Source organism: Rhinolophus hipposideros (assembly GCF_964194185.1).
Source record: "Rhinolophus hipposideros genome assembly, chromosome: 1".
NCBI classification, from domain to species: domain Eukaryota; kingdom Metazoa; phylum Chordata; class Mammalia; order Chiroptera; family Rhinolophidae; genus Rhinolophus; species Rhinolophus hipposideros.
In genome coordinates, this window is record NC_138047.1 from 28,143,019 (window position 1) to 28,170,270 (window position 27,252).

General features: G+C 42.6%; 1 protein-coding gene across 26 annotated transcripts in view; it reads right to left on the reverse strand.

Moving 5' to 3' along the window:
- PARD3 (par-3 family cell polarity regulator) overlaps window positions 1–27,039 on the reverse strand; it is a 610,024-nt gene extending 582,985 nt beyond the window's left edge. For 25 of the 26 annotated variants that reach the window (XM_081059088.1, XM_081059079.1, XM_081059092.1 and 22 more), the window contains exon 1: window positions 26,758–27,011. In XM_081059088.1, the coding sequence (XP_080915214.1) occupies window positions 26,758–26,877 (120 nt within the window). In that variant the 5' untranslated portion in view covers window positions 26,878–27,011. Of the gene's footprint in view, window positions 1–26,757 lie in introns of all 26 variants that reach the window. The other variant, XM_081059103.1, reaches the window with a different exon arrangement.
- Between the last annotated feature and the right edge of the window lie 213 nt (window positions 27,040–27,252).

The window sequence follows — 27,252 nt, forward strand, 5'->3', positions numbered from 1 at the left end:
CTTAGAAAAACCTAGCTTCCTATAGCATACACAGTATATTTAATCAATAAGCATTAATGTGCATAAAGTTACACTCACCATCCAAATAACGTAACACAACTATGCAGCTACCACCAGTTTCTGAATTTTCTACAAGAAACCCACTGGCTGAAAGTGAGGTGTAGACAATGCAAGGAGTAGGACATTCATTTGCTGTAGTGTTTCAATTAGATATAATGTAATGTAGAACTGCATATACTATCCAGATGAGAGTCACACACACACAAAATCCAACATGGCTATCTCACTTTGCACTTGGGGAAAGACATGCCCGTTCCAAAACATTCCTACACACGGGGAAATTCTTCAGTGGTTTTCTTGGATCCCTGTCTTCTTTGGATCCAGACGCTTAGACATAAACAATGACATTTATGCCACTGAGTGACATGTGACATCAACATTCCCCATCACTCTCTCCTGCTTCTTTTCTTTCCATCATTTTTTTTTTCACAGAAGATGCCTTACACCTGTTGGTAATCCCCATGGAAAAACTGTAAAATTTATTTTCCTTCTGTATCTTTTATATGAATGGTTTTGAAGTTGCTGCTACATCTTTTATACAATATATATTTTGCCCTTTATCTCACTGAACCTCAAAAGCCAATCACCAAATACTTTCCTGGTTTTCCCTTTCTTCCACTAGACCCATATGCTTTTCAACAATGTATAATTTGTTAGGTGCTTTGAGCACATTCCCTACTGAAGTCTAAGGATTGGCTCATGGTAGCCCATTCGGGACTTAGCTCAATGGTCGCAACACAGTTTGGAACGCTGTGGACTATAAAATTACAATTACATAATAAGGTGCACAGCACTTCCCTTGCACTAGTTATGAATTTTATGGCAATGTTTTCTGGTGATAAACATCTAATTATTACAAGCCTCTCATCAGAAAGATGTCATATGAACGCTAGCCTAAGGACTTGTTTCTTGGAGGTCACTGAGAATCACAATAGGAGGAAATCCTGCAGTGTGCTGCTAAAACTCTACTGGGATTCATTAATGAAATCACTGTGAAGTAGAAATGTAGTCTTCTTTGGTCTCATGCCTGTGTCACCCCCAGGAACGATGATACATCTCCTCTCCTGCCACAGTTTTTACAGAAGCTCTATTTTTTAAAATAAAAAGGAGGAGGGCTGCAATTCCAAAATTGCTGTTATTTTTCTATTCTGTTTCTCTGGGTGAAATATGACTTATAATCTAACAAAGAACGATAACCAGTGCAGATGTGAGATACAATACACTGTAATAAGCAAACACTGAAAACCTTCACCAGGCCGCACATAAAAAGGAGCTGAAACTCAATGTCAAGGCTAACTTGCAAGATACTATTTCACATAGCTGTGAGGGGAAACATATAAGTAACTTGGGGTTTTCTACGTTTGAAGGGATGTATTTCCAGTTACTTTGCACTCTTCTTGAACTTGGGGCAGATCACTCCTCCATCCCAGGCTTCTCAGTTCCAGCTCAGTATCCGAACAAAGCTCACACCTTTGGGAACAGGGGGCACCCCTCCCCCACCAAGCCACAGTGAGCGCCCCTGTGTGTAGAGGCTCACAGAATCACAAATAAAGGAATCTGGATGACACCAACCATTTCTGAGAGCCTGCACAGCTGCAGATGTTGCTAGTCAGGTAACAGAGACATCCTGTGCAGAAAGCAGCTGTGGTGGTCTGTTACTTGCCCCTCCCGCCCCACCCCCACCAGGGCCACCACAGTCCTCGGATGAGCTGTGGTGGGAGGGGAACTGGTATTTCCTGTCGGCTCCTCAGTCATTTCCCATCTATTGGTTTCTGGTGGTTTCCACATTCAGGAAAATAAAAAGCAGAATAAGAGGCCCACTGGATTGCAGCTGTCTTTTACAACTAATACTTGATTCAAAAGGAAAACTAACTGGCAAACACTTATAAAACCAAGAGTCCTACAGTGTTATTAGGAATAGGTTAGTATGATTCTGGAATAGAATGTAAAACAAAGTTGGATCGGATTCTCTATACCATGCCTTGTGGAGTAGAACCAAAATTAACAATTTCAATTAACAGTCCTCAGCACCTTCCATACTATACATGGTGTTAAGAGATACAAAACATCCTCACTGACCTAGAGTTCACAGTTCTGAGGAGTAAAACAGGCAACACCTGAACCAGTGGGAGACTACCAAGCTACATACTAAATAATCCAGTACTGAACTGTATGGCCTAAGCAGTGGAGATGTTTTGAACTTTTCAGAAAAACAAAACTGTATAATTAACGGAATTTTCTTCTCGCAGTGCTTAAGCACTCTAAAAGGTGAAACCTAAATCTGGCACTAAGCGAGAAATTGTGGCACGGATGCTATAATTTTTAGATGTTTTTAACTTGCAACGAGAACAGAGTAAGAGAAGGCACCTTGACTCGACTACTACTATATAATTTTCCTTCAATTATCATCCTAACTAGCTTCTGGACACAACTGCATCACAGCAAAACAAGTCATAAATACATTACGGAGGCCTGACTTAAGGACAGGGTGTAACCCCAATGCATTTTGATCAAGCAGTGTGAGAAGAGCTGTACTTGTATTCATTAAGGATTCTGAAACCATCTAGGAGAGCAGAGGCAGCACCCAGCCTCCCCCACTGGGGGTTGGACTCAAGTTTTAGGAAAGCTATCTATGGGATCTTGAAGGAGGACTACAACGCCCTCCGAGACACCCAGACGTACCCAATCAACCCTGCAGCACAGAGCAAAATCTTCATTTAGGAACTCTCCATCCTTCATAATCTCAAAATGGTAAGATTAGCTCTGCATCTGTTCTCTACAAATAACTGCAATTCTCACAATGACATCAAAACATAAGCACTGACCACTCCACTTCTGACTGATGAGAAGACCTGCAATAGTAGGAATTACCTCCCCTACACTTCAAAATGCTGTTTCCTTTACCCAACAATTTACAAAGGTTAATTTATTTTTCCCCCATAGGCCAGCTTCACTCCAAGAAGGACTTAAAGTAAGCATTTACACCTTATTTAGTTTAAAATGTTTTTAAGAATACCATCTTTGTTAGTGTGTTAAAACTTAAGATTTGGTTGAATCAAGTTGAACTTATTTAAATCTAAAGAACAACGGGTAAAAAGCATTAATTTGGGAGTATAACAGATTAAATGATGCAACTCCCATACAGAAATTTTGGTTTCTAAATATTCTCTCTAAAGTACATTTATTTGAACTTTTAAATATTTCTGATTGACTTCAATTTTTATTTGAAATAATAGCTTCGGGTGTATGTTATTATACACCCGAAGATTATAGTAAAATCCTCTAGCACATTTAAAATAAAAGAGATTACACAGTTTCAATTTATCACAAAAATGTAACCAATCAACAAGAAAGTTTTTCTTTCTAAAAACTTTAGAAAAACAAAAAAGGGGACCCACTATATCCCATCAGTCTATAACAAACACTATTATTGCTTTAGAATGTTTTCAAATCACTTAACACATTAATTACTATTTGGAAGAAGGCTATATATAACATGTGCATGTTGCGTTTTTGAAACTGCTACAGTTTTCATTCTAATATTTATTCTATAAAGTTAATAGTAATTTAAATTATGATATAAATAGCAAAATATAAAAATCAAAGAAAGAAAACTCTCGACCCCTATGAGTTAGTAGGAGTAAAAGGAGCAACTGTCTTAGATGTTTTACTTTCCCCAATGAAGATCTGGATAATAACAAAAGAGCAAGTCAAAGAGAAGATAAGCTTTCTTCTGGTATTTTCAAATACACTTTTTTAAAGATTTTCTTTCCTTCTCTTTTCCTGTCTTTTCATTTCTATCTAATCTTGTGGAACTTTGGGAAAGTATCTTAAACTTCCCACACTGTCTGCTGGGAACGTGTAACTCTTGATCAGCATGAAAACCCTGTTAAATGCATAATAATAGTTTTGTTAGTACTCATTCCACTCAATTTTCACCTATTAATGTCCCCTTCAAAACAATGGTATCAAAAATCTAATCACCAACTAACTTGCATCACTGCCTTAGAACTGCAGGAAATAGTTTAAATAGATACGAAAATTTATTTAAATTAATTTATAGGAACAAATATTAAACTGTTCAATACTAGACAAAGAGTTCTAGGAACACTTATGAGGAAAAGAATTGCTTTATACAAATGTTGTTAATCTTTCAGTCCACATAGCAAAGCTATCTGAGATGTGAAGTGATATTTTTACTTAAACACACAAATGAGAAATGATTTTTATCCTTTTAACAATGAATGGTTTTCCAAATCTCAAGTGACCTCAATCTCCAAAAACTTGCACAAGTATTAGTTATGCTTTTGAAACTCCAGAAATCGAAATCCATGATTTAAATACTTTTCTCCTTATTTCCTTAATTTTCCACTTTGAAATCCATACTCCTGTGGAAGCTAAGGGTGACCCAAACGACTTTCTGTCAACCACTCTGAGTTCTGGTCAAAGCTCTGACCCATAATCACAGACTAAAAGTGGCCAAGTGACAGCACAGCATTCAATGCTGGACTAGGCTAGATAAATAAACAACTTTGCACTGGATGTTAAAATGCAAGGTTTCTGGCAGGATGGGCCTTCTAAGGGAAATTGCAGATAGGCTTATCAGGGAATGATAGGAGTACTCTGACATTCTCAAAGGCCACCTGGGAGGGCTGACCAACAATTTCATGAATGGCAATTGGAAGTAACTACTATAGTCAGAGGCATCCCATTACATCTGGGGATTAGAAAGGAATGGAGCACACTTGCCAGTGTATGACAGGGAACAGAGTATGAGAGCCACACACTGACCCAGTGAATGTTTCTATTTACATAAAAAGATCCACGTAAAACGTTTCCATTTCTGACACTCACTGCTTCCTACAGGCATTTTAAACACTTAAAAATGAGTTTTAGTATCCTACATATATTTGTTTTCCAATATGCACATATACATTTGTTTATAGAAGTGGGGAAAAAAGTCATGCAGACTTCAAAGAAAAGGTATGACTTAAACACATCATTATTTCAGATAAAACGCCAAAAAAAGGGTATACACAGTTGCAAAGCTTTTCAAAAGTTCTCTAAAACGATTAATCTAAAAATTAGCACCACATCCAGCTCAGAGTAAAGTAACCAAAAAATTTCTAGGTTTCTTATATTCTTTCCTCGTTCTTTGGAGACTTAACAAAAATCACTATAAATCTGTTGTTCACTTAAAGAATACAAAATAAAACCCAGCTCAGATAAATAGTACTAACCAAGGACAGACGAATTCAAACACAACAGGTAACAAGGACACAGTCTTCATATGCAATGAAAGAAACGTGACACATTCAAAAGAAAAGGAGAAAATAATGATTCCAAAAATGGCATAATCTTAACAAAAGACAAAATGTTGACCAGATAATCAGAGGAAGTTATCTATCTCAATGAGAAGGTGAGTCGCCAAATAAGAATTGTCAAGGAAACTGCTAAGAGCAGATGTACTTTACAACTAGTCTAAATCAAGTTTGAGAGCATTTAAGCAGCTGGATAAACAATGTTACACATACTCAGCATTTCTGTGTCACACGAAAGATGGAAAAAATCCTTGAAGACCAACGAGGCAAAAAAAAATGTATAAACCTTAAACATGGAAAAAAGATGACCTTCACCATCATAATCCAGTGGTGAAAAATGTCATCCCACAATCAAAGCACAGAGGAGAGGGCCAGCTGACACAGTGACAAAGCACCAACCAGCCAGATTCATGGAAGGGTCTTGTAAGTCATGGGCAGCCATGTGGACAGATGGGAAATATCTAGACACTAGGAAATCTTTCAATTCCACCTCATGTAACACTCTCAAGGGGGGAAAAAAGTTTCTGAACTGTTTTACATAGAATCCCAGTTCAAAAAGGCACTTTGTGTGTCTCCCTGGAAGTGTAGAACAAGCTGATGTAGTTAGTTACCTTTTATCTCGCAATGCATCACTCTGCTCCATGACATGGAAGAATCTAAACAGTGGACATGAGGTCAGGCCATTTATACATGTATCTCTCTCATTAGAGCTTCAGGGAGAAGTAGGTATTACAGCCCAGCTAACATGATCAAAGTGAGGCTGGAGACCTCATTCCTGGGCCCAAGGACACACAGCTGCCAAGCAAAAGCAGCACTGTCACCCACTGACCCTGCTGGTCTGGCAAAAGCAGAGAGCAATCTCCCGGGCAGGCCAGGTATACACTGGTGCAACTTTTCTGGAAAGCAAACTGGCAAAATGCATAAACTGAGAGCCTTAGAAATGTTCATGACTTTCTACCCAATAATTATGCACTTAATTTAAATAAATAACCCCAACTGTGGGCCAAATGTTATGCACTAAGATCATTGCAATATTTTTAAATGGTGAAAAACGGGGAAACAAACTGAATATCCAAGAACAGGCAAATAGTTAACTATGTATATACTCGTATATCCACACAATGAAGTATTAAACAGCCTTTAAAATTTATTGTGGTAAGTTTCAAAAGACATAGGAAATGCAAATATATTCAGTACAAGAAGTAGGAACAATTGTACAGGCATCATGATATCAACTATTTATAAAAGAGTATCTGTATTTACAGACACACAAACACCAGAAAGACAGACTGAACAGAAATACTCGAATTTGAGATTCTGGGTGGCGAGATTATGGGTGACTTATCCTTTTCTGTAAAGACTGTCTATACATTCCAAATTTCCTGTAATATGTATTTATTGTAAACAATTAATGCTTAACCTTTTTTCAGGAAAACGTTCATTATGCTTGCTCAAACCAGTCCCTGTGCTGGAAGAATGCTGTGCTCTGCGATGCTGAGTCAGAAACTACAAAGAGGTTTCATCTGCAGGAGCAGACTGTCTAAAACACTGTGGAGCTTTGGGTTGGGATAAAACTTGTCGTACTCCTGGTTAATTATTGATGAATCTGGAAATTGCCTCATTTATTAAAGACTTATGTGCTTTCAAAGGCAACAGCAACACACTCTGAAGCCTGTGATCTGGTATGAGCAAGCAATTTCTAGGCTGTGATAGGATTTCTTGTGGTGTTCTTATTCAAAGGACAAAATCCAATAAATTAAACTGTAGAGTGTACTTGTTTAAATAAAACACACTTGCACACTGTCTTCCACTTTCTCTGGGGGCACTAATTTACCAATCAGTCAGATCCCCAAGGAGGCATGCACAGCAGTAATGGTGCTGCTGCATAAACAAGGGTGGAGGGGGGTGGTAAGATGCCAAAATCATTTCACTGGCAATAGCACAGCGCACCCATGATAGAGTGGCTGAAGGTAACAGAATGGAAACTTGGAAGCTTTGCCTTCCCCAGGATAAGGCTAACAAGCTCGTCACTGCCCTGGTTTCAGTCCCCCATCGGACACACTTCTCTCAGAGCCAGCCCTGCTGAAGAACCAGCACTAATGCGATACAGTAGGTCTAAGTAAAGGAGAAGCTGGAATACCAGGAAAGGGGTAAACAGTACCCGCTTTAAAACAAAGCAGGAAAAATCACGTGATAGCTGACTTAATCCAAAAAATAAAAAGAAGAAAAAGAAGAAAAGTTTTACTGTTAACTTTTTGTAAATATTCCAACAATGTATACCAATATAAACGGATTTTTTAAAAAAAACAGATTTATTGAGCCATACAAAAACTAACTGCATTTACATAAGAAAACGTATTCCTTGAAAGACACCAAAAGAGAGCCTATGACTGTAAAATGTATCCCAAGTCTTTCACTGGAAAACTCAAACAGTTCGGTAACAACAATCCCTTCTATCTCAGCCTCCCAAATGCACACACATATGTGGACGCACATTCATGCAGAAGTAGTGCACACAGACACGCACACACTCAGATGACGTACCGTATACACAGACACGCCCACACACAGGCACACTTTTCGGTTGGTCATTTGAAAACATCACAAAATATAAAATAGTTCCACTCGAGGAACAAAAACAAGTGAGAGCCTAACTATTCTACTAGGTTGGTGCAAAAGTAATTGCGGTTTTTGCTATTTATTTTTAACCTTTTAAACCACAATTACTTTTGTACCAACCTAATTAAAATGCTTCCTCCTCTAATTTTGTGTTGTAGGCAACACAAAATACAACTCCTATTAAGAGCACTCCTAAATCTGGCCAGACGTTATCATTTTAAGACATCCTGCACCACTCTAAGAGGCATAAAAATGTGTACCTGTCACCACAGAGCAGCAGCAGCCACACAGGAGGCCACCAGTCGCATGGGACCACCCTAAGCTAAGTCTGGACGACCCTGACAGGCATAGACAGAAGCAGCTGGCCTGAGTCTCCACGACCCGAGTCAGCCTCAATGCTTTCCTGTGCTGCTGGCGACCAAGGCTTGCAAAGCTCCCAAGACATGGAGCCTGCTGCCTGCAACAGCATGCAGTCCTCAGAGCCGTGACAGTGACAAGGCGACCCAGCCCCCACTCACTGCAGGCAACCATCAGCTCAGCCACCGCCTGTGGCCTGGGCTGGCACTTTTCCTCAGGAAGTTGTGGGCTAAGCCAATGCCGTGCCCTGATTGAAAGGACAAGTTCTTCAAAAGAGTTGCTTCTCCTTCTTGGTCAGAGCCGAGAATGAGGGACACGCATTGAGGTAAAGCAGGAGGAGACAGGACAGCACAGGTTCCACCTGTCAGCGAGCCCCCTCCTCACCTCCTCGGGGAGCTAAAATGGTGATGTCACCCACCCTGACACCCGAGCCTGCACACTTGGAGATGCCATCCTTGGGCTCCGAGGGGACTTCCTCCTGTGCTTCCCAATTTCCCAGCTTCAAGTAACTTCCCCCAAACCACTCCAGACATCTCTGGGGCGGCTGGGGGGATACGGCTGGGGAAAGCATTTGCTCTCACATGCTCTCCCCAATCTCCTGCTTTGCCCGACACTGGGAGCGAGAAGACCAGTGATGACAGAATGGAGTCCAAAGCGTCTACCAAATTTATAGAAGGCAGGTGAAGGTGTTTCAAGCCTCCAGTTCTCTTTCCTCACTCAATTCAATAATGTTTTCATCAATATAACAGCATCTGTTCTCCTACTATCAATGTTTCACTCTGAGACTCCCCTCCTCAGAGTATGGCTAATGCAAAAAGGAAAACAAAGGAAAAAACACCTTAATATTCACTTAGGTTTAACTATGAAAGAGAAAAAAAAAACCCTTTTGGCTCTACACAGCCAGAGGCATATTTCTTAATTAACTACAGCATTAGTCATAGTTGCCCTGCAGATTTCAAGGACCCTGTTTCCCTTCTTTTCCACAAAGGATACACTTCATCCTCTTTTATCCACCTTATGGACAAGTCATCCACCACCCGGAACTGGCATACCCACCCATAATCTTTATGGTGTCATCTGAGCACAGTAAATCCAGTGCATCAAGCCACAGCTGTCCACAGTGTAAGGCGGGGGCACTATGGGTTTCTTGTGGAGGTGGCTGCTAGAATGATTTCACGCTAAAGAACATTTAAGAAATCCTTTTCAATGTTATCAGCTCATTGTCTCTTAAGAGATTAGTCACTATTAATTATGTGCAAGTAATAAAACACAGAATATCACAGACAAAAGTATTGGGGTAACTTCTTGTCAAAAAGTACATGTTTGCATAGTGATTATTTATATCCCTTTAACTGAACGTATCTATTTTTGAATTTCTGGGTTGTGGGTGGGGAGGGGGTGGGGAAGGCACCATTTAGGCTGTGCATACGGCTGTGGAAGGTGGCCCAGCATAGACTCAGGCAATGCCGTGGTGCCCAGGTGTAGAGAAGCCTGGCCAGAACACAGCCTTGAATGCCCCTGGTTTGGGAGAAGGGGGACAAGACTGCCCTGGTGGCAACAGGAGGCCTCTTAAACTTTCTGAGCCAAAAACCATAGCTCTGGCAACAGTACCGAGGAAAGAATGGAAAAACCACAGTGAGAGGGAAAACAAAGGAAGACGAATTCCATGCCAGGGGACAACATGCACACAGTGAAGGGAACTGGGAAACGCCGTACAACTTTGGGGAAACACAAGTCTGTCACCATATGGGGCAGAGTGAACGGAAGTGGTGGAAGGAAGACCAATGGGAAAAGGTAGGCGCGGTCCATTTGCAGGCTGATAAATTTAATGTGAATGTGACCCGCAAAGCCATGCAGAAGCATGGACTCCTCTGTCCTGGAGGGCATGGGATGAAAGCTGTCCTTAGGAAGTTTACTCTGAGGGAAATGCTCATTTCACATAGGGAGATGTTCATGACCCAGGAGACAGCCAGAACAAATGGGACCTGTTTATTCCCAAAGCCTGATACCTCTCAACTACATGTAAAGTAGCTCCTTTTAAGTACAACTGAGTGAAGGTAAGCAATACCACATTGGGAGTACTACGTGGAGGTGCGTCTCACTCAAAGGTCAGGCGCTAAACAGCAAGGGTCAAGTAACTTAACATATAATAAAACTATCCTTGAAAATTCCATGTAATCACTGATAAGCACAAGGAGATACGCCCCCAATGGGGGAATGGAGGAACCGACACCACACTGGGGACAATGGCTTCCCACTTCAAATGTCACCCTCAGTCCATGCCACATAATCAACAGGGGTGGCCACATAACTACCTTTACCCTTTCCACTGTCTGTCTGCTGAGTACATAGAATTTAGTCCATTAAAGGGAAACATCCCTGGGATGCAATACCTATCAGCATCCACCAACAAAAAACAAGAAAGAAAAAAATCACATTAGAAAAATCACTGTTCGTTGAACATGAATGACACTTCTTTGGCAAACGGTGTATAATTTAAAATGTCACCAGATGTGTAAAAGTCGATCTCCACCATTTTCCAGAATCCTACCTAAGAACTCAAGTTCTGATCAGTACAAAGGTCAATAGAAGAGCTGTCTTCTGAGCACTGTTCATTAGGAGACTGACGGAATTACCTCATTTCCTTATCCGTGATATGAACTCGGGGGAACGACAGCTTATACCTCACAGGACATTCCAATAAAGGGATCATGCGTTGCACAACCACTCTGAACCACAGAAGATGCCACATAAATCTATCATTATCTCTTTCTATGATGCCATGTGTTCCCCCGAAAATAAGACCTAGCTGGACAATCAGCTCTAATGTGTCTGTTGGAGCAAAAATTAATATAAGAGCCGGTCTTATTTTACTATAAGACCAGATCTTTACAATATAATATAACATAATATAAATATAAAATAACATAACAAATATATAATATAATATAATATAATACCGGGTCTCACATTAATTTTTGTTCCAAAAGACGCATTAAAGCTTGATTGTCCGGCTAGGTCTTATTTTCAGGGAAACACGGTACAGCCTAGGAAAGCCACCAGATCTTTGGACTCATGAATTATGAATACAAACTACTTCTTAGTTTTATTGGCTCCAAAAGTTCAGGATATACATTTTATTACCCATGCCCAGATCAAGAAAAGGACAATTTTAAAATGACACGAAACAATAAAAATAGTCAGTGCTTGGTGTTACATGCAATGCACACACACGCATGCACACATATCAATGAAGGAATAAAGATGGCCACGAGTTCTTTGACACTCCTTGCATTGAGAAGTGGAGTTGCTGTCCTCTTTCCCAGGTCACTTAGTAACTGATGTGGCACATAGAAGACAGGGGTAATGATGCTGAGCTGGCTTTCAGGCATAAGTCGGAAGAGAGTAACAGCTACCTCTTCCTGGCTCCTGCGAACATACTCTCTAGGAGCCCTGTGCCACAGCATAAGAGTCCACCCATTCTGAGACCATGCTGAAGACACCACATGCAGGTGCTGTAGTCTGTAAGTCCCAGCTGTTCCCAAGCTTCTAGCTACCCCCACCAAGCACCAGACATGTGAGTGGTGCCATCTAGGACCCTCCAGAGTAGGTCATCTGCCAGCTGAATGTCCCCCAGTAACCCCAAGTGCAACAGAAGAATCACCCGGCTGAACCCAGCCTAAATTCCTGACCCAGAAAATCGTGAGCTATCATTATATACTTGTAGATGTAAGCCCTGAAGTTTGGATGATTTGTTATAAACCAATATCTAAACACACATTAATTTTCAAGCAACAACTCTACTAATCAACTCATGGTTACACGCTACTGGACAATGCTGAATAAGAAAGAAAATCCTTGCATGGGCATTTCTCTCAGGTCTATAAAATTCAGTACTAGTAAGTTCTTATAGCTGCAGTATATCTGAAGACAACATTTTAAATATCATTACCAAGAACTGTACTGTGCAGCTCTGAAAGCACCCTGAGGGAAATTATTTCCTGTTGGAATCAGCTCTTGACAGTTGTGGCATCAACATTGTGGGCATTGCGCTGGATTCTCAGCTTGCTGCGCAGACAGCACCGCGGGCGGCTCGCAGGGAAGGACAACTGGAAAAGCCTGCGGCATGGCCACACGAGCCCAGCCTACCGTGCGAAGAATGGCAGCTTGCTCATCTGTCCTCTTTGCCCTACTTTTCATAATACATAAAGCATATAAAAACATAGGCCATAAGGAGCCATGTCGCCAGGAAAAACAAAGATTACAATGCTGTGTTGAAGATGACAAAAATGACCCATGGGCAGGCAAATCCTCTGACCCACGTTCAGGTTCAAGAGGCCTCAGGCCAGAAGCACATACTTGCATTTGCCAGGCGGCCCTGGTGTGGGGGTGGGAATTGTTCAATGGGAATATTCCCAGATATACAAAACAGTGGGTAAAAGGAATCCCCTACTGGCCTTACGAAAGGGAGCCTACTGTCATGTCTCACAGCACTGTTTCCCCAACACACAGATGTGTATCCGCAAACAAGCTGAAAAGAAACCCTAGCAAGAGGAGGATTTATTTAGCCCACTGCTCAGCAGCCCTTTCCTGCTCTGCCTCAAACCACAGATCTTAGCTGTCCTGTTTCTGTATGTCATAGCACCCAGCTGACATCATCTGATCCACGTTAATCACTCACGTATTTTACTCAACTTGACCTTTTCCTCCCCCCTCACCGCACTCATTACTATCCCACCGCACTTATTGACTGCCCCTTCTGCACCCCTGAACCCAGTTGTTAGTCGAGTGGTTATTAAACTCAGACTAGACATCATTAAGAGTTAACAGATAAAACCTAGAGAATAGCTCATGTAGGTGCTGTCAATTGTTCCCACAAATATAACCCAAAATGAACAGGCTGGAGAACTGAGTGACTTCAAAAGTCAGAAATGAAAACGCACAGACTAGCCAATATCACATAAGCGAGAAGCCCTGGAGTAGCCTGGCAGATCCTCCCTGCTCCTATCCTGGTCATTTCTGTGCACAGCTCAAAGGAGGAGCTGGGTCCCACATCACTTAACACAGTAACTCCAGAGGGTCTGGAGGTTGTTGCAGCCCAGTTCTCCACGCTGGCTGCACAGAGAACCACCGAGAAGCTGTGTAGAAATACCACTATCCAAGCCCTCCCTGGGCATCTGACTCCCTTGGTCTATGTGGACACTGGGCATCAGTTTTTGAAAAATCTTTTATGTGTTCCTACTTGCAGTCAGGGTTAAGAGCAACTGCTGTGATACCATCTCGGAAACCTTGTTAAAACACAGATTCTAGTAATAGAGAGTCTCAGATGGAGTCCATGATTCTGTACTTCTAACGAGCTTCCAAGCAATGCCAATGCTCCTGGTGGCAACCACACCTGAGTAGCAAGGGTCTCCTTCACCCTCCCTGTGGGGACAGAGCCGGGAGGGCAGTTTCCAGGCTCTCGGCCTCACGTGGAAAGGTGCTGGCTCAGGCAGTAAATGGCCATCAACTGTGATTGGATGGCCATCAGCTGCCGCTAGTTGGCCATCAGCTGTAACCAGTGAGCGACTGGCCACTAATATAACTACCGTGACTATGCTAGCAGAAAATGGGGGGCTAGCAAGAAGATGGTGGCTGGCAAGCGCAGATTGCAGAGAGGAGGATGCCGCCAGCGAGACTATAGTGGTCTGACTCCCCTATCTATGGCTCCGTGGGTGTTCCCTTTTGGACTCACCATGTCCTGCGTTCTTATGTGGGGAGCGGGACCAGAGTCCCCGCATGACACCCTGCATGACACTCCTCCACTAGGTCATCCCAAAGGTGCACTTCTTCCCTAGATCCACAAGCCATTCAAGCAAACCCAAGTCAGAACACAACCTGTCCTCTCCTATGGGCACTGTTTACCTTTCTTCTACACCCGCAACATCTTAAAACGCATGTGCCACATCAGTGTGGCACGGTGTAGAGAGTCACAGTGCAGGGTCTGCAGTCAGAGAAAGCCAAGCCGTGCATCAGATGTGCAACCTTTTGCAAAGTTCTTACCCTCTTTAACCCAAGCATCCTCACCTGTAAACTCAGGATTCCATGGATACCACACTCCGTGGGATGGAAGTAAACACATAAAGCCCTGAGCCTGATACACAAAATGCCCGATGACTGTGCACCGTTACTCTTAATAATGGTATTTCCGTGACTGTTTCCTGACATCACTGTTTCCAGCTTCTCCTCCTTCCTCCTTGAAACCCCTCAATGAATTGGGAGGAGAAAATATGATAGGCACCACTAATAAAGGTACTTTCTCAACAACTCCCCAATGTGCTGGGCACATACACAATGCCCCTGATACCACACCTCTTGTGCAAGAGCTGTTAGTCATCAGCCCTGACCTGAAAAGCGTAATGGCACCAGAAGCAAAGACTGAGCTGAAAATACCACTCCTCCAGGACCAAAAAGTCTTCTGCTTCAGAGTAAAATCCCACATGTCAAAACACACTAAGATCTGCCTGAAACTCTCCCAGATAAGAGAGTAAACATAAACATTCTCACCAAAAAATAAAATAATAAGGTAAATATGTGAGGTGAAGGATCTGTTCATTAACTCAGTGGGTAAGTTCTTCACAATGGATATACCGGGGGTGCCAAAAAAATGTACACGCATGACTTGTATTCATCTTTTGTTATCAGTATATATTGAGTATTACAATTTTAATAGTTTTTTCCTTTCTTAAAATGTGTATACTTTTTTGGCACCCTCTGTATATGTAGTACATTAAATCATCACACTGTACACTTTAAAAATCTTTTTGTCATTACACCTCAATAAAGCTGGAAACGAAAATCCCCCCCCCCCCAGTTACTTATCTACAGTTTTGTTATAAAACGCTGGGGTGTTCTGGAAAGTTTTTGAAAGTGCCATTCATCACTTTCATTAGCAAAGCACAGGAAGTTGTGAAGGGAAGAGATATATATAAATTCCAGTCTCCCGTGCTGATATATCCCTTTTTCATGTCCAGTCTTAAACAAAAGCTTTGGATTTCAAATGTACACATGTGAAACAATGTTTACAAACAAATACTGGAAGGGATCAAAGTCAAAATGTGAACACTGCACAACTAGATAAGCTTTATTATTTTAATCACTACTTAGCAACTGCTCTGTACGCATGTGGAGAAGGAGAAAAAGCACCATTTTAATAAGATGTTTAAGACTCTCAAAGAAAGGAAAACAACTTTCAATATTGTGGTGTGGAAAGAATGAATGAGTGGAGGTGGTCCTCTTGAATATAGAGCCAGTGCATTGTTGATAACTTGGCGAGTCTGACCTAAGAACATGCCATGCCCAGGACCTGAGCAAGTCGTCAAGACACCCTATTTAGTATAATAAATAGGTCAATTCTTCAGTGAGGTCTTTGGATGACTGGCTTCGGGTGCCTTTAGCTGAACCTTTAAGGTATTAAAATTTACATCCATCTGTCAACCCTTACAACCACCTACCTAAGCAAAAGATGTTCTGTGTTCATTTACTGCTGCTCTAGCTGCCCAAAATCACCATCTTAAGATCCACAGAAGGGTAACGAAGTGTATGGACACATGAATTATGGAGGCCTACATAATAAAGGATTAGTGAGGTCACAAAAATGTCGACTTTCCCATTTTATTTTATAACTCAGACTGTCTCTTGGAGCTTCAGGTTATTCTCAGAACTACTAGTTCATAAGTGCTAAAGGTCTTTAAAACACCTATGCATTTTACAGATATCAATAGTATTTGCAGTTTCTAGTTTTATTCTTTCCAAATTTCAAGAGAGATTTTAATAGAAAATGTCTAACCAATGTCTTTTAAAATACTGTCAATACAGCAAAGAAATTTTACATAATTTCCTTTGATCTAGCAGTATGGCAGCTGCAATTATTTTATAAAGTAACAAGAGCTAATTGTAAAAAGAAAAAAAAGCCACACAACTTAGACAGTTGCACAAATATAATTCTCCTTGATCTGCAAAAGAATCAGCTTTAACTATTAGGTGATCAGAACATTCTTTTTCCTCTATTTCCAAATGATTTGTTAGTAAATACTAATACTGAAATTTCTATAGTACTTTTAAAAGGAAAAAAGTAACCCTTCAACAAATCACATTGAAAAATTACACTTGGTACATAAATCAAATAAAAATCAAGTTGACTTTATGAATTAACCATTAAATTGTGTCTAATCTATATTTAAAACTTAAAGAAAAAGGTCTAATATTGACTAAGGGTCTATTACACGACAGTGGCATTATCTACTTAAATCACTTAATCTTCATTATGGCCAAGAAAAGAGAACATTCTCAAATTCCAGATGGGAAAACTGTGGCTCACAGAACTTACAGGACTTGCCGAGGTTCAAAACTACTAGAGGCAAAATCCAAAAACTGGAAAAGCACTTCCATTGTGGACATCTGTGGAGCAGCTAAATGAATGGCAGTGGGATTTGTATCTCATAAATTGCGGAAGAATGTTTCTATGATTTTTTAAGGGAGAACAGTTTTGCCACACATTCAATTTCCCACATCTACACCAGTTCTAATAAGATGAAACAATTTAGAAGTTTATTTGAATGAGTCTAAATCACTGGCAACCATCCTTAGCAAAAACAAAAGAATAGTACAGCTAACATCAACTCCATTTTACTTCCTACAATGCTTTTTTTGACATCCTCTGTTGGAACCCTAACAATAATCCCATGAAAGAGAAAAGTATTTAGAAGCCAAGGATCCTGAGCTAACAGGGCTTATTCTTCTTGCTCAGACACACAAACGATGGAATCTGCTCTTCTGAACCCTGGTCCAGAATATGTCACTCTTTACGAGCCTGCCTCCTAGGAGAAAAAAAAACACCAAGCTTTCTACCTTCAGCTAATTGTGTTTTTGCAAACATCTGTGTTTTAGAAAGTGGATCATAGAATATGAAAGATAAAACTGACCCCACGATAGAAAATTCAGAGTTTTATTAGCTTTCCAGGTTTTCTTGAAATAAGTATTCCTGATAGCGTGTGCCCTCATAATTTAAAATATTCTCATTTCATACCCCTCAGACAGTACAAATGCTGAAATACCACCATCTTCCAGATGTAGTTGTTTAAACAGATATCAATCCAAATGATGCACTTTGAGTTAAAGATCTTCTTGATTTGTCTGAAAGGTTTTTTCCAGGATCTCTAACAAAGTGATAAAGGTACCAAATCCTACATTCAACTTTAATGGATTTAGTGATTAGTCATATCCTCTGTGGTGGTACATCAGGAACCAATATCCTGTCCACTTTACCTCCCTCTTCCGCAGGTGCTGTTCACTGCAACAAAAGCAATCTCAGTTTAGAGTATAACCCCGCTGGGCATGAACTGGGCTAACTATTGTTCACATATGACTGCACATTGGATTTCACAATTATAAGTTATATATCTTAAATGCCTTTGCGGTACAAGAAAGTGTGTTCCCTAGAAAATAGTTTAATTTTCAATTCTGGATTTAATATTATGAATTTAGAAAATTACAACACAGACACAAAAATTTTTTCCAGTTTTTACTGTATACTTAAAAGAAATAGAAAAGTCCATTCTCATATCCACCATCTACATAAAAACGGCCTCACTTCTTTGTGTTTTTAATCAGTTAACACAACCTATCTTTAGTAGTTAGCAATTTTAGGCTTTTGAGATATACAGTGAGTTGTTTTCTGAAGTGTTAGAGAAGGAAACTTTGATTTTTATTATAAAATATCTCAAAGAGGCCTTTTCAGAAATATAAACCCTATAATACAGATTGGTTTTCTAATTTAAAGAGATGCTATACAAATAACAAGAAAAACCATATATCAGAAAAAAATTAATCTGAGTTCCAAAACATTGTTTAACAGCACCTGAATATTAAACATCAAAAGTGGGGGAAATAATACTATCTGTCATCTCTAAAACCACTTAAATTTATACCACTATAAAAATACCAACTTCATGAATGTATGTGTATGTCTACGTATACACGTAACAGACAGTTAGCGATACTTCACAAAGGGAATATTTCTGAGCATGTAATTTATCCTAAAAGATACTGATCTTGAGACAATCAGGAATTCTGAAGGACCCCTAGGCAAAATATACTCTAATTTTCAACAGCATGTGCTTGACCTGGAGGGAAAGCCCCATCATTTCAAAGTAAGGGAAGCAAAGGAGTCTCACGGGGAGGGGTGTAGAGTAAGAGATTCTGCATGTACCCTGTCAGCGCCTCTGAAAACCAATGCACATCCCTCATGCGTCACAGTCCCACGAGCACCATAACCAATAGAGCCGACTAGGAGTGCCTGTCCTCAGTGGACTGACAGCAGAAGCCCAGCCCAGAACTTCCACATGTGGGAATGAAGACCAGAAAACAGGCTCACAGACCTTGTGAGATTTGCCACAGCTCAAAAGTACAGAGAACCCAAACCAAAAACTGTAAAAGCTCTTCTCCCATTATGGGGCATCCTAACCAACGTTCATTTGGCAAAGTCAGTTGATGAGCTGGACAGGAAGGAATCTCTGGCTGAGAACAGGGGGACAGCTGGTGAAGCACTTAAGGAGGGAGTGGGGATAACAAGGAGAGAGCAGGGGACGTGGAGAGTCAGCAGTCAAGAGCTTACCAGACAGCAACAGAAGAGACAGGGTAGGCTGCAGAAAGCAGGTTTATACACTGTATGGAAAACTCCTAAAAACAGCCAGCTTTCATCTGAGGTTTCTGAGCATCTCTGACACAGAAGTACATGTTTTATGGGACTCTCAGAACTATAAAAATACCTTAAAATGGGGTTTTATTCAGAGTGGCTCATGCAGCCTATTTTTTAACGTCTTTATTGAGATATAAAAACATACATAAAATTCATCCATGTAAAATATACAATTCCATGATTTTTAGTGTATTCAGTCATACAACCACTGCCACTATCTAAATTTAGAACATTTTCATCACCCCCAAAATCCCATAGCCATGAGCAGTCACTCTCCAGTACCCCCAACCCCCAATCCTAGGCAACCACTACTCTACTTTCTATATTTATGGATTTGCCTACTCTGGTCATTTTGTATATATGGAATTATACAGTATGTGGGCTTTTGTGACTGGCTTCCTTCACAGAGCATGTTTTCATGCTCCATTCATGTTGTAGCATGTATCAGCCCTTCAGTCCTTGCCATGGCTACATAAAATCTAATGTATGGATAGACTACATTTTGTTCAGTTGATAGATATAAACTGTTTCCATTTGGGGCTATTATGAATAATGTTGCTGTAAACATTCACGTACACGTTTTTTTGTGTAGATGTGTTTTCATTTCTCTTGTTTACATATTTTTATAGTCTATTTTTAAGAGAAAAACTAAATAATGGACATTTCACATCCTTTGAATATAAAGCTTGATATTTTATTTCTAAGTTCCCACATCAGTTAATGGAGGAAAAAAGAGTAAGCAAATGTAATACTTAACGGCATAAACCACATAAAGATGGCAGGCCAGACACAAGAAGACACAAAGCTGTGAAGCAAAGTCATTTTTACATAATTCTTCCAAATGGAACAAATTTTAAACAGGATAAAATAATGACTAAAAGACAAAAATAGTCACCTTTCTACTATGTTTGCAGAACTCTGCATTTCTTTTCATAAAGATTTGTTTTTCCATTTTCCATGTAAAATAGCAAAGATATCCAAAATAGGTAAAATTGCAAAAATATACTGAGCCTCTGCTCTATCTTCTGTCACTGACCGTGGTCTCAGCTAGGACAGTTGTGTTAAGTGGCCATGCAGAAGGAAAGCGCACCATGTAACTTACCATCACCGCCCTCTCCCTCTGTGTGAAATAATCTGTGGAAAGTACCTTCCTGTACCAATTTTCATATTTCTTTCCATCCTTGAAAAAACGCAGAGGGCTCCATCATCTAACGAGTGTTTGCAATCGCCAACCTGCCTGCACTTCCACAGGGATATAAAAGCTCCCAGGACAGACAGAGGATCTGTCTATGGGTTAGTGGTGCACGTGGGACTTTAAATGTCACCTCATGACCAATCTATCCATGTTCACCTTGAGCCAAAAAGCATTTCACCTCAGCCAGACTTTCTCTGCAAAATCTCAGATCCTAAACTCTTCTATTTACTCCTGGATCCTTTCCCAAGGATCCCAACTGACAGAATTAGAGGCGCCAGACGGAGTATAGGTGTGTTTTGGGCCAGATTCCCACACTGCCCTGGCCACCTGCCTTGAACCCAACCCAGTTCAAACCCCAGAACTATCCTCTGCTTGGTCTGAAAAAACAGACTGAGCTCCTTCAAAATACTTGACACAAAAGAATAACTCCAGGTACTCCAAATCACACTAAATCTTAGCTTCAATTACAAGCGCTTTGTGCCAATATACCAAATACACCAAACATAAAAGTCCTTAAAATTAGCAAGTGCCGGTTGTAATCGAAGTATTAGGCTGGTGCAAAAGTAATTGTGGTTTCTGCAATTACTTTTAACCTTTTAAATCGCAATAACTTTTGCACCAACCTAATAAAAGTGTATTCTCTGTATACGACTATGTGCAATGTGTTTATTTGCAACTTTGTAGCTATGTAACCTGTAAGACAACTATGCAGCAGATATTGGCTGTCCCAGTAAGACTGAAGCAGGACCATGGTCTTCACCCATTTCACCTGCAGGTGGAAGGAGCAGTTCTGTTCTACACACACGATGGGACCACACAGTGGAGCACCTTCATGCAGGTCAGTGCGGGAAGTCCTCAGGAGAGGACCAAGGGCAGTTCAGAATCTCAGCCAGACGGGGACAGGGCCAGCCTCCCAGAGGTGGCTGGTCTGAGCTGAGGTTCAACAGACATGGGGGGAGCAAACAAGCGTTCCAGGCAGAAGAAACAGAACATGCCAGAGCAAAGTGAGGAAGGGGCAAGCCAAGTCCAAGTCTATGGAGTGTGGGGTGGAGGAGTCCGCTGAGGGAGAGGCTGCAGGCAGAAGGGGTCCTGCAAGGACAGGCAGTCCTCCTGAGGGGGCAGGACTGGCCTCGCGACCGGAGCACTTAAGCAGAAGAGTACAATGAGACTGCAGTTTGGAAAGACCAGCCTTTCAAACACGTTTACTTTCCCTTTTTTTTTTTTTTTTGAGAGGGAGGACAAAAAAGTTAATAAAATTTATTGTTTCACTATTTTTATTCTTCCTCGATTGTCATTCAAACTCTGCAACAATGTAACTATTTTCCTAAAAGTTTCAGTAAGTTTGTAAATGTGTAACAACATGCAGTTATACATCTACTCACTGAAAAATCTTACACCAGACACAAGATTTTTCATAAAAACCATGACTTTTACGATTTTTAGTAATCAACAGTCCTCTCCCCACCAAAAAAAAAAAAAAAAGGAAAGCACATTTTCATAAGTTACCGTCTATAAACTCAAGGTGCTATGTTTTTTAAAAAAAATAACAAATTATTAACTAACTCTAACATGTTTTGAGGGACAGAAGAAGTGGTCCAAAAAAACAGAGGCCCAGATAAGCAAGCTAGAATAATGCCAGTATCTACAGCTTTCACACACTCCCTGCCTCATACACACACATGCGCACACAATTTGCTCTTCTGATTATAGTGCTGCTAGGGCAAATAGTAACATTTTTACCTATTCTTTAATTAAAATACACACCACCTGCTTAAGCAAAGAGGAAAAACCCAAACAGGAATGGCGGGATACTTGGGAAAGTTTCCCAGCCAGTAAAACTCTTTGGTGAGTAAAAACACATCAGTGACTCAGCTCCAGTACTGCGGGGTTTCATATTCATCACCCTGCTCAGTACTCATTCTGACCCTGCAAGGGAGTGTCCTACTTTAGAGATGAGGAACATGAGGCTCTATTTGGTTGGTTCACCCAAGATTAAAGGGTGAAAAAAACCTAGGTCTCCATACCCAATCCTCAGAGCAGTGAGTTAAGCGGCTTCAGCAACTCCCCTCCCTCCCTCCCTCTTTCCCCTTTAGTCCCTTCTTCCCCTTCACATTACTCAGCGATCAGCAACATTACTTCAGACTGAAGGCGGGTCCCCTGGACACAGCTGCTCCAGTTCCTTCCCAGAGCACCACCTGTCCACACCGCTGCCCTGCACAAACACCTCAGTCCTTCCTGAACCACCGAACTGTATGAAGTCCCAATGCACTGCCCTGGCATTCCCAGTCCTCCCCAGCTTGACCCACCATCTAACATGAATGCTCCACAAGAACCAAAAGGGCCCTGAAAGCCCAAAACACCTTCGTTCACACTGTTCACCTGTTTCCCATTCTAGAAGGCCCTCCCTCCCCTTTCTCAGAATGAAAGCAGACTCTCTTCCAGATTTCCCATGTGTGGATTTCCCTGCACTCACAGAACCAAAACATCTTTGGCCAGGAAGGTGCTTTGTGAGGTCACTCCACTACCCAGTTAGGAAGCACTACCCTAAATCAAGGCCACCCTTCCCACTCACTAAACCCTATGCAAACCATCCTGACTAAATGGGATCACCCCCACCCCACTGCCATAATCACCACTCCCATCTCTGAAATCCAGAAGCAATTACTATCAGTACCACATAGCTGCCAATTAATGCTAACACCTACTGTTAGTTATACTTTTATATAATCGTCCAGTCTCCTAGATTATATGCTTCTTTAGGGCAAGAATTTAGTCTATTTCTTTACAGAGCATGACATTTTTCACATAGCAGCCTATTTTAAAACAAAGATGGAGGTTTTCTTATCTTCCTCCTAAGCAGAGTTTAGATGCTCAAGGGGAAAAACGGGAAGCCTCACTCGGGGCCAGCCTTGAGTCACTCAGAATTAAGGAGTATCTAGTAAACGCCTTCAGAAACCAAGGACACCACACTAAAAAGCCTCTGCAGCTGGCGCTCTGCATTCTGTGTCCACCAGGAACCATGGATGAGTCAGGCCACAGGCAAAAGGCGAAGAGACACACAAGCAGGCAATCACTCCTCCATTTCTAAGCACTGGAGAGAAGTCCAGGTAACGCGCCTCTCAGCAGGCAGCTGAGCACCCTCCTGAAAGGGTCTGGATGTGGATGGGTGGATAGAGATAACCAAAATATTTTCACTTGTCAGTGATCCTAAGGAGAAACACCCTTTCTTCACTAGAGGAAGAAAAAACGCTATGACTAAGTGTAAGCCTTCAAATATCTGCTTATTGAGGACATTTCTGGCAATAAGTCATGCCACTCCCCTGTCCAGAAAAACTGATCTGTTAAACCTGAAAACAGCTCAAATATAATGCTAAAAAATTAGCCCAAAATGTTACTGCAGAGAAAGCCATAGTGACTTGGGATCTTTCTTTCTCTTATCCTTTTTTGTCTCCCTTTGGCTTAGTTGGTTTTTACACAAAGCCATAAACATGATCTTCCCACATTTTTCCCCACCAGATGGAAGTTTGTCATGCCACATGTCACCTAGCAACCTAAACACCACTCTACAGCTTCCCAGATACCCAATTCTTCATACAAAATTTATCTTGTTCTATTAAACAAAAGGGGGTAAGGAAGAGATAAGAGAATAAAAGTTAAAACAAGTGTTAATATGTTTGCTTCATAATCATTTGAAATGGGATAAGAGAAATGGAAAGAAGGGCTAAAGTTTAACTGTAACCATTACCTGATAACTTAAAAGGAAAAAAATACAAATGTACCTACAAGATACTCAGGTTCTTGCAACATTTGAGGTTCAACAGTCTTGTGCTCCAGTGACAGAACTTTGTATGCTGCAAAGCCCATCCTAAAATTCACTTGCTGAACGAGCTGCACTTAAAGAGCGTTTAAATAATTTTGCAAACCCCTGAATCAGCTGACTCCTCCCTCTCATTTTATCCAATTCCAATGCTACCACCACCCTGAGAATCTATCTTTCTTCCTTCTTTCCTTCCTTCCTTCCCAACCTGGTAATATAAAAAGGGTGCCAAAAAAATGTGTGCACATTTTAAGAAAGGGAAAAAACAATTAAAATTGTAATACTCAATATATGCCGATAACAAAAGATGACTACAAGTCACATTTGACTTCTGCAATTACAAGAGGTGCTCAAAGTGGTTACCATCAGCGTCCAGACACTTCTGGTGACAAAGAACTACTGCTTGAGCAACGCTGACCAAAGTGTCCACTTGTAGACATTTTTTTTGGCACCCCCCAGTATTTTCCTTCAAAACTCAGTTCATATGCCCCTTCTCTTTGGAGTGCTTCCCAGACTCACTCAAGAAAACTGCACTTCCTTTTCTGTGCTCACAGGACACTGTGAAACAACCACCACTAATATTTTTTAAAAAGGTCCTAATCTATCACCGAGGCCTCTCAACGCCATCTACCCAACCTCCAGGAGGTATCTATCCTCTTCTCCCCACTGCACAACACGCCAGTCCACACCACTGGCCTTTTTCACTTGGAGAGCTGGCCGTGGAGCCTCTTGTCCTAGACTCTTACATCCAGTTTCCAGAGAGCAGCCAGCCAGTGGGTCCCCTAGATATCCAGCAACCAGAACAATGCCTTGGACATAGTAAATGTTTAATAATTTCTGTGGACCAAACAAATGACTCAAACAACCACATTTGTGTCTCCCAAACAGGCTATTAAACCAATGTTCATTGTATGCATAATGAAATATGACAGATTTTAAGCATGTGTTTAATCATGTAAGTAACTTTATTTTTAAACATGTAAATTTCAAGCACGTGAGCAAGGAAATGTCAATCAGGAACCTAGCGACACTGCAAAGTATATAATATTGTATTTCTCTTTTCCTTTCAGACTTATTTGTTGGTTTCCCGAGAACCTCATTTCTGATTTAGAATATTCAGATAAACTGTCATTCACAAACAATCCTTTAAAAGGCTAAATGTAGGTTTAGAGGGTATTTCCCCCCTGGACAGCACTGCAAGATAAACAGGTGCCCAATTTCCACTAATTTTATTTGACTTTCCATTAAGAGTTTAACCAATTGTAAGGAACATTTTAGAGCTGTTAAAGTCAACATTTTCCATCATTGTGTCAGGTTCCTAAATGTCCCCAAGATTATCTTTAAAAGACTACATTTATGTTTTTTCCTCTATAAGTACTAAAAACAATAGTGTAAAACAGTTTTTCCCCCTTAATATCAGAGAAAATTGGGGGATGTCACTCCCAGTACCCTGTATATACCTGGGCTGACAAAGCCTTCTTCCCCCTCACCTGCTGCCCCAACCAATGCCCCCAGGTGCCAGGCCTCTCCACTGTCAGGAGGAACAAATGGAAAATTTTTAAGTTGAATATGCTTTCCACCAAACATTACTCTACTGCAAAGGACATATCCTCAGGTGCTTGAGAGAAATTTCGGAGGCATGGGCTGTTGTAAAACAGACACAGCCGATAAAACAACTAACAAAATGCCTTTTCACTTCTGACACATTGTATCGGCATGCAGTTAAGTGGAGACAATGTTATCACTCCACCAAGGAAAAGGGAAATCTACTCAACTCCGAAATCAGGCCCAGGCTGCGCAGCATGGGCACCATATGGAGCTAGTTCCAGAGAGGTAAACGCTGAGGCCCCTGCAGGAAAACTTTTAATTCAGTAACTGATTTCAGGCTTGTGATTTGAAAGGAGCGTTGCACAGGAGCCACAGAATCGCCGAGATCCTGTGCTCAGCCCAGCAACTCGCGAGCCGGAGGAGCAGGCGTCTCCATCCCGGCCGCCTTTCCAACCGCGGGCCGGAGACCCCCACCAGCAGCCCCCAAACACGGGGCCGCCCGCGGAGGCGGGGAGGAAGGGCTCGTCGCGGCGGTCCTTCCCGGCCAGGACCCACGGCGGTGGAAGCAGCAGCCACGCCGCCACTCCCCGGCGAGTGTGGAATCACTAAACTCTCCTCCCTCCAAAAAAGTTCCCTCTCCCAGCTCTGCCCGCCGGGCCTGGGAGCCGGGAGAGGCCTGGGGCTGGATTTCAACCGCTGCAGCAGCTGCGGCCGATAAGAGGCGTCCCGGCCGGCTGCGCCCGCGCCGCGCGCGGGGTTCGGCTCCACTCCTCGGGCAGCTCGAGGGGCGCCCGTCACCGCGCCGGCCGCGCGGCCGGAGCCCCGGGGAGAGGCGGGCGGCGTCCCGCCCGGGGGCGCGGGGCCCGGCGCGGTCGTCGGGGCTGCGCTCGCGGGCCGCACGGAGAACTCGGCGGCCAGGAGCCCCGGGCGAGGGGCGCCTCGAGGCCGCCGCGGCCGCCGCACTTTCCCTTTCCCCGCCTCCCTCGTCTCCCTCCTCCCCTTTCCAGGAAGCGCCATATTGATCCCGGCGCCTTCCCTCTCCCCCTCTCCTCCCCCTCCGGCTCCCGCCCCCGCCCCGCGCCCCGCGCCCCCGGCCCCTCACCTTGGCGATGGCCTTCCGGTAGCGAGTCACCGCTTGCTGGATGAGGCTGAAAACTTTCATGTGGCCGTCGCCGCACGGCACGACCACCCGGGTCCGCCCGAAGCACACGGTCACTTTCATGCCGCCGCCGCCGCCGCCAGGGCCGGCCGAGCCCCGCGCCCCTCGCACACGGCCGCCGAGCGACGGCCGCCGAGCGACTCCCGCCGGAGGCTAGAGGCTGCGCGGGGCCGCCGACCGCACGGGCGGCTAGGGGCGCGGACCGGCGGCGCCCGGGGGCCGCCCCGCTCGCATGCCCGCCCGGCCGCCCTCGCCCCCGGGGCTCGCCTCGCCTCTCCCGCCGCGGCGCCTGCGGCTCCGGCCACCTGTTCGGCGTCTCGCGCGCTCCCCGGCGGCGGCCCCGGCGATGCGGCGCTCGCGCTCGGACGGCGGGGGAGGGGACGGCGGCGAGGGGAGGGAGACGGGGAGGGAGTGCGAGAGAGAGTGAGAGGGAGACCG